The 16,543-nt window shown below is 40.0% G+C and overlaps 1 protein-coding gene across 1 annotated transcript in view; it reads left to right on the plus strand.

Annotated features, from left to right (window-relative positions):
* The window catches only part of LOC124775573 (forkhead box protein J1.2-like), a 69,585-nt gene extending 55,289 nt beyond the window's left edge, over positions 1 to 14,296 (plus strand). The window contains exons 3-4 of the mRNA XM_047250403.1: positions 13,736 to 13,921; positions 14,006 to 14,296. Of these exons, the coding sequence (XP_047106359.1) occupies positions 13,736 to 13,921; positions 14,006 to 14,296 (477 nt within the window). The remainder of the gene's footprint in view (positions 1 to 13,735; positions 13,922 to 14,005) is intronic.
* The last annotated feature ends 2,247 nt before the right edge of the window (positions 14,297 to 16,543 follow it).

Raw genomic sequence — 16,543 nt, forward strand, 5'->3', positions numbered from 1 at the left:
CATCTGAGCCTTAAATGTGTGGACCAGTCGTTCAGCCTCACCGTTTGATTGTGGATGGAATGGAGGGGGTGTGACATGCATAACGCTGTGACGAGCACAAAAATCCGCAAATTCAGAAGAGGCAAATTGCAGACCATTATCAGTAACAAGAGTAGAGGGAAGGACTTCCAAAGAAAAAATGCGGGCGAGAGCACTTCTGGTTGCCGCAGTGGCAGGCGACGTGCAACGGACAATGAAAGGAAAGTTAGAGTAGGCGTCAATTATGAGTAGCCAATAAAGTTAGAGTAGGCGTCAATTATGAGTAGCCAATAAGTACCTAAAAATGGTCCCGTGAAGTCAGCCTGAATGCGCTCCCAGGGCTTCTCAGGCGAAGGCCACGGTGACAAAGATGACTTCGGGGCAGCGGCCTGTGACGCACAAGGGCCGCAAGCAGCGACCATGTGTGCAATTTCAGAGTTGATGCCACGCCAGTACACATGACGGCGCGCCAGAGATTTTGTGTGAGAGACGCCCCAGTGCCCTTGGTGAAGGAGGCGCAAGACCGAAGCATGGAAAGATGCAGGTACCACAACACGCGCCAAAGCATTGTTGGTGGAAAGGAGGATAACACCATCCCTAGCCGTGAGGTGGTAGCGCAAAGCGTAGTAGTTCTGCAACAGATCAGAAGTCTTAGCGGATGGACAATCTAGGCAACCCTTCTGAATACAGCGTAAAACCCGGGAGAGGGTAGGGTCAGAACCCGTAGCAGCCGCCAGCTGGTCCCCGATGATGGGGAATCCGTCCAAACCCGCTGCTCGGCAACATCCAGGTAGAAACACAAAAGTTCGTCCCTATCGAATGCCAGATCAGGACCCATGGGAAGGCGAGACAGTGCATCAGCATTCCCATGTTGAGCCGTCGGCTGGAAATGAATCTCATAATTGAACTGAGACAAGTAAAGAGCCCAACGCTGAAGGCGGTGTGCAGCCTTGTCGGGAAGCGACGTTGATGGATGAAACAAGGAAACAAGTGGTTTGTGGTCCGTAACAAGATGAAATTTGGATCCATAAAGAAAAACACCAAACTTATGAAGAGCATAAATAATGGCCAAAGCTTCTTTTTCAATTTGAGACTATTTCCTTGGGTATGGATTGTTCAGAATCATCAGAAAAATGGTGTGCAAGATTCTGAAGATGTTCTTCAGTGGTGGAGCCAGTGACAACAATGTCGTCCATGTAATTGATACACCCAGGGACAGGGAGGAATAATTGTTCCAAGAATCGCTGAAAGAGAGCAGGGGCGTTGGCAACCCTGAATAGCAATCGTTGGTATTGATAGAGGCCGAAAGGCGCGTTAAGGACCAGAAACTGCCGGGAAGCAGCGTCGAGAGGAAGTTGATGATAAGCTTCTGACAGGTCAATTTTAGAAAAATACTGGCCTCCAGCAAGTTTAGTGAACAGTTCTTCAGGACGGGGCATAGGGTAAGTGTTGATGAGGCATTGAGCTTTTACAGTGGCTTTGAAATTGCCACAGAGACAAGTATCACCATTGGGCTTAGCAACGACAATGGCAGGAGAGGACCACTCACTTGGAGTGACAGAAAGCAAGACCCCTGAAGCAGTGAGAGGATCCAGCTCCCATTTTACCCGATCACAAAGGGCGACAGGAATGGGCCGAGCCCGAAAAAACTTAGGCCGAGCAGTGGGTTTGAGCATGATATGAGCTTCAAAATCGTTTGCACGGCCTAACACAGGAGAAAAAAGGGACGAAAACGTCGTCAACGAGGAATCCAATTGAGCATAAGGAATGGCACCAGAGACGATATCGACAGAGTCATCTATGGAGAACCCAAAAACGTGAAAGGCATCAAAACCAAAAAGATTTTCCACGTTACTATGGTCGACCACAAATATGGTAACAGTGCAAACGACGGATTTGTAAGATACCTCAGCATTAAATTGTCCCAAGAGAGAAATCTTCTGTTTATTGTACATCCATAATTGCCAAGTGACAGGTGATAGGATTGGAGAACCCAACTGAAGATACATCTGAGAATTAATAATAGTGGCAGCAGAACCAGTATCCACCTGCTTGTGAACATCCCGACCAAGGATTTGGACTGTGAGGAATAACTTCCCTGAAAGGGAAGAAGTGCAGTTGACAGACAACACAGAAGCAGAATCAGCGTCACGGTCATGAACAACATGTATGCGGTCAGATTTGCAAATGGAAGACACGTGACCCTTCTTTTTGCAATTGTGACACACGGCCCAACGTTGGGGACAATCCTCGCGTGAATGTTTCGTGAAACACCGCGGACATGAAGGAAGGTGCCGGGGATTTTGCTGCAGTTTCTGAGAGGGTTGTTTGTGGTTAGGCCGAGGCTGCGCGTGGGAGCGTACTGCGGCCATGTCAGCCAGTGGGGACACGCCGCACGCATCGTCAACAGCGCACAGAGGTTGTATTTCCCCGACGTCACCCCACTCCTCTATTTGCGCTCCAGCGGCACGAGAAATTTCAAAAGACTGCGCGATGGATAGGACTTCATCTAGAGTCGGATTTGCCAACTGAAGGGCACGTTGCCTCACTTCTTTGTTGGATGCTGACCGGATAATAGCATCCTGTACCATGGAATCCGCGAAGGATTCTTTGTGAACGTCAGTAACAAATTGACACTTTCGACTGAGGCTGTGAAGCTCAACAGCCCAAGCGCGATAGGATTGATTCGGTTGTTTTTGACAACAATAAAAGGCAACACGAGAGGCTACCACATGCGCTTGCTTATGAAAATATGCGGACAGAAGTGAGCACATTTCAGCAAAGGACAAAGACACAGGATCTTTCAAAGGAGCCAATTGCAACAACAACCCGTACATTTGAGGTGGAATCCATGAAAGGAACAGAGACTTACATGTTTATTCATCCGTGACATGAAATGCCAAGAAGTGCTGTCGAAGACGTTTTTCGTAGTCAGATCAGTCTTCCGCCGTCTCGTCGTAAGGAGGGAAAGGAGGTATAGACAATGACGAGAAACGGTCCGCATTGGATGCCGTGACGAAATCGCGAATTGCTGACGTGAGAAGCGTTTGCTGTTCAATGAGACCTTGCAATAGTTGCTCAACAGTAGCCATGGAAACCTGTGGGTCAATGATGAAATGGAAAAATCCACTACCTCGTCGTCAATTGTTATAATGTCAAGTTGAACACGTATATTTCAAAAACGACACAACACATGTAAGTCACAGAGCAAGTTGACAAGCAAGAAATGTGAACATGGTAACATTCAAATCAGCACTGGGTCCAGGCTGGCCGCTTAGGTGGTGCAGCTGCTGCATGGCTGGCAGACAGTGCCGCATGTAGAGGCTGCGCGTAATTGCGCGGCGGCACTTTGAATGATCGGCAAGTTACAACACTGTGTTATAAGAGCTTTACCAAATAACAATGCTCCAGGACTCCCATGAGATCCCAGGAAAAGCATTAAAGGAACTTCCAAATGAAGCCTACAACTACCTGGCAGATATCTTCACCAACATCATCAGACACAAAAAGTATCGAAGCAGCTGGAAGCATCATGTCTGCTTCAATTGAAGACACTATTAGCAATTGTGAGGGGGAAGTGAGGTAGTGATTGTGTATCATTATACAAAATATGTTCAAGATGAATTGTGTTTATTCTAAGCAATGTTATCTCTGATCTTGGTTTATTCTTTGATTTTTGTAATTATTCCTTGTATTGATTCCCACTACATATTTATGCCTTTGCATCCTATGCTATTAAATGTTGCAATAAAGCAGATTTATTCTAAACCACAACAGTTTGCCACAATCATAAATGAATGTTTCATTATTTGAAGCATACAGTATTCCAGTTGTAAATAAAATGAAATTAAGCTGAAACATGTGGGTGGAAGCGTACATGTAAATTAACAGAAGGTGGCATTAACAGTAGATTTTAGAACCAGAGGGTCTTTCATGCTATATAGCAAAGGAAACGTTGGAGGAAAGGATACTATTCAAGGATTAATTAAAAACTTTTTATTGGTGCTTGTGTTTTCTGATATTCTACTCCCTGCTTTTTACACATCTGATTTGCAGTGAAAATCTATGGAACATAATGGGTAAGTTAGTGAATAGAGTTGTTTACATGCATCTGTCATCCGAATGAAGAATTTACTGGAAATGTTACATTTGAAGCTAGCAGCACTATTTTTTATAATAATGAAAGATGAGGGGATAAATCCACCAGAAAATACTGGATGTCCAGCCCTATTATTGCTTTCATTTTTCATCCAAAATTTTTGTAACTACTTCAGTTTTCTCATTTAAGAACTACAGATGGCGATCTTAACTTTTTAACACTGGAGAATTCTTGGCTGTTGGTTTTGTACATGTCTGTGTATGTGGTATAAGTAAGATGAGCATCCTAGACGTCCTTTCATACAAAAGTCCACAGTTATTTGGAAAGTTCTGTTTATATTTTCTCCTGAATAGTTGTCATGCCATCACTAACTTGGGACACTTTAACCTCACTTCAAAATTCACAGTGGCACCCTATTACTGTTGAGATATAAACAATTCCAGTTGTCAGTCACCCTCATACTGTGACCAGAATATATTTGCTTTTCCACTGATTTCATGGCAACGGAGGTGTCTCAGCTACTCCTTGTATCAACAGTAGCCTCTGCTTTCCTATGACAAAATTAGATTTATTGAAAAACTACTCGTCGCTGAATTACAAATTCATCATGTCTACATGACCAGTTTTGTTTTTATATTAGACCATTATCAAGCGTATCTGAAAGTTATGCTGTAGACAACTAATTAAGCAACTGGAGTGATTATTCATTAATTGAACAACGGTTGCCGAACTGCTGTCATCCAAACATGAAGAAACTAAAAATTAGATTCATTCCCATCATAATAAATATGAACATGTCACTTACTTATTTGTAAATGAAAACAGCTCATCCAAGTAACTGGTACCATTTTCTTAAAGCATGTATGAATTAATACATATGCTGTGTAATAATTATTAGTGACATCTTAAAAAGGCTTGTGGCCTCCATAATGTACTTTGCCAAAAATAAAAGAAATTATAAATGACAACCCTGAGGCTATTGTAAAGTTCCGTCTGAATGTAACAACATTATGAAAAGGATAACTGCTACACCCCATATAGAGGAGATGCTGAGTTGCAGATGGGCACAACAAAAAGACTGTCAGAAAGTGAGCTTCCAGCCAACAAGACCTTTGTTGAAAATAGACAGCACACACACACACACACACACACACACACACACACACACAAACACAACTCACACTCACATGACTCAGTCTCTGTGGATGCTGAGGCCAGACTGAGAGCAGCAGGGGATTATGGGAGAGGCGACCAGGTGGTGAGGGTAAGATAATGCAGGGAGAGTTCCCATGTGCACAGTTCAGAAAAGCTGGTTTTGGTGGGAAGGATCCATGGCACAGACTGTAAAGCATTCATTGAAATGAAGAACATCATGTTGTGTGGCATGCTCAGCAATGGTGTGATTCAGCTGTTTCTTGGCCACAGTTTATCGGTGGAAATTTAGGCAGATAGATAGCTTGTTGGTTGTCATGCCCACATAGAATGCAGAACAATGTCTGCACCTAAGGTTGTAGATCACATGCTTGGTTTCACAGGTGGCACTGCCATTGATGGGATAGGTGATACTTGTGACCAGACTGGAGTAGGTCATGGTGGGAGAATGTATGGGACAGGTCTGACATCTAGGTCTATTATGGGGATATGAGCCATAAAACATGGGGTTGGAAGCAGGGGTTGTTTAGGGATGGTCAGGATACTGTGTAGGGTCAGTGGGCAGCTGAACATCACTGTGGGAGGGGTGGGAAGGATAGTGGATATGACATTCCTCATTTCAGGTCATGACAAGAGGTAGTCAAAACTGTGGCAGAGAAGGTGATTTAGTTACTCCATTGCTGGGTGGCACTGACTCATGAGGGAAATGTTCTTCTGTGGCCAGATGGTGGGACTGTTGGAGGTGGTGGGTGACTGGAGAGATAAGGCATGGGAGATATGTTTTTGCACAAGGCTGGTATGGTAATTACAGTCTGTGAAGTCCTCAGTGAGACTCACACTGTATTTTGAGAGCAACCAATTGTCACAAGTGGCTAGGCTGTGTGGAAGGGACTTCTTGGTATAGAATGGGTGGCAGCTGTTGAAGTAGAGGTATTGTTGGTGGTTGGTAGGTTTGATATGGACGGGGGTACTGATGATAGCCATCTCTGACAGAGGTCGACATCAAGAAAGGTTACTTGTTGGGCTGAGTAGGACGAGGTGAAGCGAATGGGGGAGAAGGTGTTGAGGTTCTGGAGGAATGTGGATAGGGTGCCCTCACCCTCTGTCCAAATCACAATGCCATCATCAATTAATCTGAAGCAGGTGAGGGGTTTGGGATTCGGAGTGTTTAGGAAGGATTCCTGTAGATAGCCCATGAATAGGTTGGCATAGGATGGTGCTGTGTGAGTGCCCGTAGCCATACCCTGGAATTGTTTGCAAGTAGTGCCTTCAAAGAATAAGTATTTCTGGGTGCAGATATAATTGTTCATGGCAATCTATTGGGCGTTGGGAAAGGTAGTGATCTATAGTGGTAAGGCCATGGGCATTTGGAATGTTAGTGTAAAGATAAGTGGCACCAGTAGTGACAAGCAGGTCACCATATGGGGAGTGGCAAGTGTGAGGTGAGGGGTGGACTCTGGGGAGAGGTTCTGGGATGGGGTAAGGATTTGAGGAGAGACTGGAGATCCTGCTGTATTTCTGGAATGTGGTCACTCTGGCAGGGTATGTAGGTGGATGAATCTGACAGTTGGAGGTAACCTTCTGGCAGGTAATGCTTGTAGTTCAAAACAGCTGTGTTGGAACCTTTGACAGAACACAGGATTATAAGGTTGGGATCAGTTTTTAAGTGGTGGATTGAGATTTTTTCTGTGGATGTAGATTAGTTTGCACGTTGAAGGATTTGGAGAATGATGGTGAGGCAAGGTTCAAGGTAAAGAAATTCCAGAAAGTTAACAGGGGGTGATTTGAGGGCAGTGATGGTGGATCATGGTTGGATGGAGTAGTGAACTGAGTCAGGCAGGGTTCAACATTGGTCTTTGTTTGAGTCTGGTTGGTGGGGTTGGTGGTGAAATAGTGTTTTCACTGTAGGGATCAGGAGAAGGGGAGAAGATCTTTAACAAATCCTGCATGATTGAATTTGGGAGTGTGGCATAAGGTGAGCTCTTTGGAAAGGATTGACACTTCTACAGGACAGGGACTCTTAGAGGAAAGGTTCATGACTGTGTTTTGCATCTGTTTAGATTCTGGATTCTGTATGGTGGCAGGAGGGAGTTTTTGAGAATGGGGAGACATAGTAGGTTTGTGAGACAGGGTTCATCATCTATGAGGGGGTGTGGGGGAAGGTTTGGAGGTTGTTGTAGGGGTGGTGGATAGTGGTGGTCCAAGGAGGGAGTCGAAAGTGAACTGGGTGGAGAGTTTTATGAGATAGCATTGTGCACATTGCTCTAGTTCCTGGAGAACAAGAGTTTCATTGTGTGATATGGAATCCAGGCATTTGGGATTGCATATCAGGAGAATGTTGTGGATGGAGAGAAGGTATTGCAAGGAGGTTTGGGTCTAATTAATTTGTTTTTGGAGGACTATGTTGATGAGGATTAAGGATTGGCAGAACCTGAACAGATGGAGATCTAACCTGCTAACAGCACCTAGCTGCCCTACGCTCTCTCCACCCCATCCCTGTACACTCTCACAAGAATCACTTTACCATCCCCCACCCGCACTCTGCTATCCCTCCCCTTCCTGGCCCCTGCCTTCTCCTTATCTCCACCACCAAGCTGCGTCTTCCATCATGCACTGCTGCTTACAGTCTGGCCAGAGAATGTGGTCATGTGTATACATGAATTGTGCTTGTGTGAGTGTGTGTGTGTGTGTGTATGTTGTCTATTTTCAAGGAAGGCCTTGTTGGCCAAAAGCACACTTTTTGACAGTCTTTTTGTTGTGCCTATCTGCTTCTCAACATCTCTGCTATAGGATGAGTAGCAACTATCCTTATTATAAGAGTGTTACATTCCATCCTGGATTTTCCATTGTTTAATTCCACCCCTTTAATGAATATAATCAAAATAAATGATTTATTTGTCCATAATAACTTTTAGAGTCATGGACGCAGCCTGTTTTTAAACATATGAACATTAATAAGAGCTTAGAAATAAAAATAAATTATACACAACATTGAAAATCCTGGATTTAGTACAGACATTCAGCAATTAACAGTTGCTTTAATTTTGTCTTAAATATGTTTGCATTTAACAGTTTTATATTATTTAGCAGTCTGTTATAAAAATGTCTCCCAGTAGAAAATGGACTATGATTGTTGCTCTTTTATTACTAAATTTTATGTGGTAATCCTATTTTTTTCTTGTATTATAATTATGGATTTCCCTGTTGATTATATTGTGCTCCATATTTTCTTTTACAGGCAGTATAGTCCTGATAGCAAACAAATGTTAGTATATTATATGTAATAAAGTATTCTCTACAGAACTGACGTTTACTAATATTAGGTAATATCCTAATTGCTCTTTTCTGGGCTCTGAAAGCCCTATCCATGTGTACCATTGGTGCCCCATCCCAAATCTCGATACCCTATTGTAGGTGGGAATGTATGATTCCAAAATAGTTTTGTCGTAAGACAGGTGGCTCTATTATGCTAGAAAGGCGTTTTAGCAGGTAGGTGTTACAGGAGATTTTTTTACACATATAGCTGATGTGCTCCTCCCATCTTTCATCTACTGTAATACTCAGGAATTTATGTTTCTCAGTTGTTTCAACTGATAACTCTAGCTCAGTATCTACTTGCCTTGATTTAAAATTGAGTAGAAACTCTATCAGAATTGTCTTGTCCATAATTAGTGCCAATTTGTTTTTGGTGAGATATTCTGTGATGAGGTTGATGTTCTCTGTATTATTTTGCACTGCTTACTGTTTTGTAGAGCCCCAGCTTATGAAGGAGGTATCATCAGTGTAATTTACATGTTTGAATTTTGTGGAATTACTACTATATTAATGTACACAATAAACAAAAAAGATCCGATAATGCTTCCTTGAGGGACTCCACAGTTAAGAATTTTATAAGATGATTTTACTTTTTGTGTATGTCCTCCAGTTGTATGATACAGTTTAACACATTGTCTCCTGTCAGCAAGGTAGGATCTTAACAAATCTAATGCTACTCTTTTGACTCCATAAGTTTTTAATTAATATACAAGAATGGAATGATTTACAGAGTCAAAGGCCTTAGGTCTAAAACTGTGACAATAATTTTTTTTCCATCATAAAGTTTATCCAGTACTGCTTGAAAAAAAATGTAGCTACAGCTGTTATTGTAGACCTGCCCTTCCTGAAACCATGCTGAGAGCTTTTTAGCAGATTGCACTTGCAGAAAAGTGATTCAAGTTGATCAAGGAGTAGCCTTTCCAACAACTTACTAAGTATTGATGTCAATGAAATAGGCCTATAATTTTGTATATAATATGTGCCAGTCATATATATTAGTGACTTTCAACAATTCACAAAATGATCCCTCACTGAAGGAGCTATGTATTAAATGCTGTAGTGGCTTTAGTAGTTAAATTAGTGCATTCTCTCATAAATTTGGCTGAGATGTCATCCCAGCCACTGGATTTATTTGCTTTTAAGGTTGAAACGGTTTTCAGGATTTCAGGTTCTGTAGCACACTTCAAGAGGAATGAATTACTGACAATACTGGGATTTAGCACCTATGATGGGTCAACCACATCCTCTGTACTCATCTTACTAAATTGGTCTAATGAATTTCTCACATACTTCCTTTGGGTCACTCAGCACTTTTTCATTGCCTCTTATTATTAAGTTATTGCACACTCCATTGTTGCTTCCTCTGCTTTCCTCATTAACTCCATGCTGTTTTGCTAACAGTGCTGAATTGCCTCATCTGTTCTGCATACATCTGTGCTTTTAATGACTTAATTGCTGTGCTTTTAATGACTTAATTGCTTGCCTGTAGGTCTTTCTACAGGCTTTGTATTTAGATTGGAAGCACTGCAATTTGGTGTCTCTAAAATGAATATATAAATGCTTCGTATCTTCCTTTACTTTTAACACATTAGAGGGAAGTTTAAGATTCTTAGAACTGTCAGTTTTCCTTAATGGTTACGTATTTATTTAATTTTTTTCTCACTGGGCACGCTTGATTATGGAAGATGGTTAATGTTGTATAAAAATTGGCCCACTTTTCAGTAATATCTTCTGTTTCTTATAGGCCTACTTGATTCCAGTGTATGTGTGCCAGGGTTTCCTTTAATGTATGATAGTCTAGCTTTCTTTTATAGGTAAGTACGTCCCCATGAGATACTATTTCATTGTCTGTATCAAGCTCCAGTACTTGTACACTACAATCTGAAATGCGCTTCTCAACAGTTCTAACTACATGATCTTCCTTGCTTAATTTGTAATAACATGGTCAATAAATGTCTGAAAGTCACATGTTACTCTTGTTGGTGTTAAATTCATATGGGTGTAATTATAGAACTGTAAAATATCAGTATATCTAAGATAATTTATACTATTAGTTAAGGTGTCAATGTTCACACCACCTACTATTATAGTCTGTTTTTTGTGAGATGAAAGTTTATCAACAAGTTCCTCTAAATGACAAAAGAATTCTTCCATGTTACTGTTAGTGGTCTGTACAGGCTAGCTATTATTAAACTGCTTATCCTAAGCTTTATTCTTATTGCAGCTACTTCAAAAACCATCTCCCATGCAAACATATCCATCCAGTCAATTTTTTCACCCTGGGTATTATTTAAGACATAAATATCAATGCCACCACCTTTATGTTGTTTCCTACAATACACACTGACAGTTTTATAATTACTTAAATTAATGCTACACATTTCTTCAGTTTTGCATCCTAGTTCATTCATAAGATAAATATGAGACTATTGTCACTTAGAAATTTTTCAGTTTGTTCAATTTTGTTGGAAATATATTGGACATTTTGTGATATTGTTTTGAACTTACTGTTATTTGTGATGTTGTTGTCAAGTACTTTGCCTTCACATATGCATAGTGAAGGCTGTTTTACTCTGAAAAGGTTTCTGTAGGACTACCTTCACTTATGAATGAACTGTTTTTATATATGAGGCTTTTCAGTTCGTATTTATTCTATGAGGCTTCTAGTTTCACAGTATTGTAGGAGCTTCTATATTAGGTTTGAGGAAGTGGGGTAAGCCTAAAGCATGGTTGAAGTTTTGAGCTGGTCCACAAGTTGTACTTGAGCTACTTCTGTGGAAGAGCACAGGCCGGGGTCCTTGTATGGCAGTTTCATTTACCATGAATTTTTACAGCACTATAATGCACCAAGAGCAAAAAGAACTTCATTTCTTTTTATTTCATTTTATATTAAATTTTTCTCATTTCTGCCTGCTTTTCCCTTGACCACTTTGTTTATTACATTACATTTTATTTTCTCCGTAGGCCTATAGCTGGCTATTATATTGTCCTGGTGATTGTAATGAACAACCTTTAGTGATTGCTCTCAGATATAAGTGTTTCAATATTTATTTAAAACTTGTGTATAGGATACTGTTGTCCATGTCTCTCATTTCTACATATTCTGTATGAAGTTTCATGGTAGTATCCTCTTGCTATTGTTGCTAAATGTAGTTCTTTCTGTTTTGATGAGAATTTTGGTTTTGATCTTTCCATTTATTTTCAGTATTTTAACATACTGCCACATTTTGGCTGATAAGCAAATGAAATTGGCAAATATATTTTCAGTGTTTATTTTCTTAATTACTAGAATTCACTGTTTACAGCTGTGTTTCTCTTTTTCTCTCCCTCTCTTATACAGGGTGACCCAAAAACTTGTTAACATCTGAAAATGTAATAATTCACACAATAATGCAGGTAGAGAGGTAAAACTTGACACACGTGCCTGAAATAAGAGATGTTATTGAACCCAAAAATGAGTGCAAAAACTGGCCACGAGATGGCACTGGACAGCAACATGTCAGTGGCGCCACATGAAAATCATGTGGAAAACGAGCTGTAGTGACAGGAGTCAGATGCGCCAGCAGGCACAGCATGTTGACTTTACCAGAAAAGTCACTGTTAGTGAAGCTTTACTATCAGAATGCAGAATCCATTACTGCAGCTTTCCAATCCTATCACCGTAAGGAAGATATTCAAATGGGTAAAGATCCAGTGACAGGTGTTGCTGTGAAAAAAATGATCACAAAGTTTGAAGTCATGAGTTGATTAGATGATTGATTCCATAGTGGGCAAACAGACACAAGTTCTTTTGCTGTTCAGACAGTTCAGGAAGAAATAGAGACTTTATCAGGTTCATCTCTGTATGGTGAAGTCAGTGTTCATGAAGTCACATGTTGCACTGGCACTGCATGCTCTATTGTTTGGAGAACACTAAGGCATACCCTCCAATGCTATCTGCAAAAAATTCAGCATCATCATAAACTGTTAGCCATTAGTTTTGTGATACAGAGAGCATTTGTGATGTGGGCACTTAAAAAACTGGGGGTAGATGATGATTGGTTGTCTCACATGTTGTGGACTGCTGAAGCCCATCTCATACTTGAAGGGTCTGTCAGTATTCACAACTGCAGAATTTGGGCTACTGAAAATCCTAGAATGCTCATCAAAATCCCATTTCATGATGATATAAGCTCACAGTGTGACATGGATTTATCATATGAACCATGATTGGACCCTTTTTCTTTGAGGAAATGTGGGGTGCTGCTTTTCAAACTGTCAGCAAAATGAGTGCAAGGTACACTAACATGTTACAGAATCACATCATCCTTAGTCTGGATTATAAACACCTGCTCGGAGGTACTACTTTATTGCAGGGTGGTGCTCCCCACCATATTGATACACATCTGAAAGCTCTCTTGTGCACTTGATACACATGTGAAATATCTCTTATGCACATCATTTGGTTAGAGTCACGCTGAGCCACCACTTCTGTCTTGCTTGGCCTCCCAGATCCCTAGACCTCAATCTGTGAGATTATTGATTGTTGGGTTGCCTGAAGTTGCAAGTCTACTGAAGTTGTCTAATTTCATTAGGGATGCTGAAAGACAATATCCAATGACAGCTTCTCCATAGCTACTGATATGCTGTACTGTGCTGTTCACAGCATTGTCCCTCAACTACAGGTATTGTTGATGAATGATAGCTGACATGTTGAGCAATTGTTATAAAGAATGTCATCTTTGCTAAAAAATCAAGTTTTATGCTAATTATTGCTTTTGTATCACATGAAGTGTCATCTATTGGTCATTTTGTGCACTTTTTTGTTTCAGTAACACCCCATATCATTTCAAGCATGTGTGTCAATATTTACATCTCTACCTATATTATTCTGCCAAGTACTAAATTTTCAAATGTTAATAGCCTTTTGGGACACCCTGTACATAAGTAGTATTGCATTTCTCCTTATCTGGAGTCCTGTGACGACTCATAGACATTTATGTTTAACTACTGATAATCCAAATTCTTGCCAAAAATACTCATTTTGTTTCACAATTAACTTTTAAAATGTGAATAAAATGCTTGTTGTGTGGAACTTCATGCAGAAGTAACTGTTGCTGATTCATATTTGGTTTTTAGCAACATTAACTGATATGTGTATATTTGTTACAGAACTCAATACGTCACAATCTGTCACTAAACAAGTGTTTTGTGAAAGTACCCCGCTCTAAAGATGAACCAGGTAAGGGTGGTTTCTGGCGGCTGGATGTGGATCAGTTGGAAGAAGGGCGAAGAAGGAAAAGACGCTGTAGCACTCAAAGTGGTAGCAACGTAAAATCAGCCACGGCAAAGGTTAAAGTAAGGTCTATACAATGTGAGAAAAAAGATCAACAACAAAAGAAATTGCAACAGCAGCCACAGCATGTGCAACCACAGCTGCAGCAACAACACCAGCCACAACTACTGGCAAATCCTACAACACCTGCAATGTGTCTCAGCACATCACACCAACAACAACTACTTAGTGCACCTTCAATGGTTCCTACTGTTGTCTCTGTCTCTACTAATTCGGTCACTGATTCTACTTCAAATTCTAATTTTGTAACTTCCAACACATCCAGCAATGCTCCAATTGTCATTGGTGAAGATGATTTGGCCACTATGCTGCTGGCAAGTGAAGGATGGGATACAGCTCAGATAGAGCTTCTTGACTGGTTGCTTGATACACTATAAATCATTTTAAAAAACTGAGGCAGTGGCTTAAATTTCATCAAACCCAGCTGATTGGTGAATAATGCTTTTGAAGTACTGTGGTGGGAACTTGCATATTTAAAAACTTCTGTGACATTTCTTTTTAGTTTTACCCACTCTCTGCACATGGAATTCTTCGTTAGGCTGATTTCATTCATTGAATGGAAAACTCTACTATCAACAAAATGGTCTTTTACCAGTACATTTCTGAGAAATCTATTATTCAAACATCTGATTCATTCTTAAATTTTCTCTTCCATTCTATCTGACACAATATTTCTTATACTCTGATGTGTAAAAATGACTGGTAGTAATATTTTATCTTCTATTTCCAGCACAATGTGGTTCAAATGTTACTTCTGCCATATGGAAAAAATTACAAATTTATAACCAATATATCTGTGTGGCAACATACTCACAGTATTTATCTGAGTATATTATATCAGTTGAAACAATTCATGTTACCAATGTTGCATCAGTGGCAAATTACGTAGCAAAATTAAATGCAATATGGCATTCCTTGCATTGCTGTAAGTCCCACTAAAAAGCATTTTCAAATATCCATGTATATTTTCATACAAAATAAGTGACAGGAATTTGCTTGCCGTCCTACTTTGTTTGTGTTTAAAGTTAATTTTGTGTGTAAATGTAGGACTAAAATATTTTATACAGTTTACAGTACATCTTTTGGCCAAATGTCATGATTTTTTAAGTGATTTGTTTATGTACCCTAAATAAATTTTCATAAATGAATGGGCTAAATGAGGACATGATGAACTAAACAATAGCAAGCAGATAGAGCTGTCATAGTTATTCAGTTTTTCTCGTATGTACTTCTGTCTTTAAGAAGTATTTGTACAAAATTTTGCAAATCTGAAACAAATGCTTGAAAGGTCAATAATAATAATAATAAAAACAGGAAGACTATGTGCAATAACAGATAAAAAATAGCACCTAGGAGCCAAACACAAAAGAGGCACACTCTATGAATTACATTTCTTTGTGTTAGAACAAAACCAAGGTCTTAGTAATATTTGCCCTGGTGGCACCAAGCAGCATTAAGAGGTCAGATACTTGCAATGTAGTAGATGGTCTCATTTGCATAGTAAAATTTATTTAAGCAACTGGTTCTGGATGTCAAGCATACATTTTCAAGTTACATTTAATGATGAAGTTTCAGGAATCAGTGAGACTCATATGTTGGCGGCACACCAAGAATGTGATAAAGTAGTGAATTCACTGTTAATTGCAGCTTGAAGGAGGTAGATTGAAATCTGAAACTGGTTTTTTTAATCATATTGGTTTTACTGTGCAAGTGAAGCTATGTGCTATGTTTGTAGAAATCAGTCCTGACTGTTTATGCATACTAGAAAGCATCCTTGATTGTTTATTTATGCATCACTGTACTTACTATAGCTTTTAAGAACTGTGAAGACACTCGTGAGTTTAGGAAACAGCTGCACTTGTGCTTGCTTCAGATACTACTGTTTCGTGGATATTGTTTCTGGTTATTTGTAGCGATAATTTCCTGCAGTACGTGCTATTTCTTCATGATACTTGTAATGCTTTAATTTCAGCAGCTCATGGTCTAGTGATTAGCATTTCTGCTTCTAGATTGTGGGACCCCAGGTTCCATTCCAAGATGTGTTGGGGATTTTCTCCACTCGAGGCTGGGTGTGTGTTGGCTGCGTCACTCATCTCATCTTTATTAGATGCACAAATTGCCGAAGTAGCATCTAATAGAAAGGCTTGCACCTGGTAGACAAACAACCCCACACAGGGACTCCCAGCTAATAAAGCCATTTCCATCTGTGACATGAATGCCACCATGTCACATCTGCAGTCTTCTCCTATGTTCTTGTCTCTATGTAACTGTTATTGTACATTGGATCATGAATTTTTATACAAAGTCCATTAACTGAAACATGAAGACAACAGCAGCTCATTTGCCCTTTAAACATTTGTTGTACTGCACAAGTTAATAAGAAAATATGTCTCCCAGCAGCAGACAATATTATGAAACAGCAAACAATCTGAAAATAAAATAATTTGATCTATTATAATTAAAGCTTTTTTTCCCCATGATATATTATTACCACCAACACAGTTCAGCTATACCATTCTCTGTCCTCTTTCTTTGCAGTCATGATGAGCTAGATGACAAATATTTTGTTGTGCAGTCCAGCTGTGCTAAGATGAGAAGTATACTAGAGAGATTAAAATAATCTG

Source organism: Schistocerca piceifrons, chromosome 2 (assembly GCF_021461385.2).
Source record: "Schistocerca piceifrons isolate TAMUIC-IGC-003096 chromosome 2, iqSchPice1.1, whole genome shotgun sequence".
NCBI classification, from domain to species: domain Eukaryota; kingdom Metazoa; phylum Arthropoda; class Insecta; order Orthoptera; family Acrididae; genus Schistocerca; species Schistocerca piceifrons.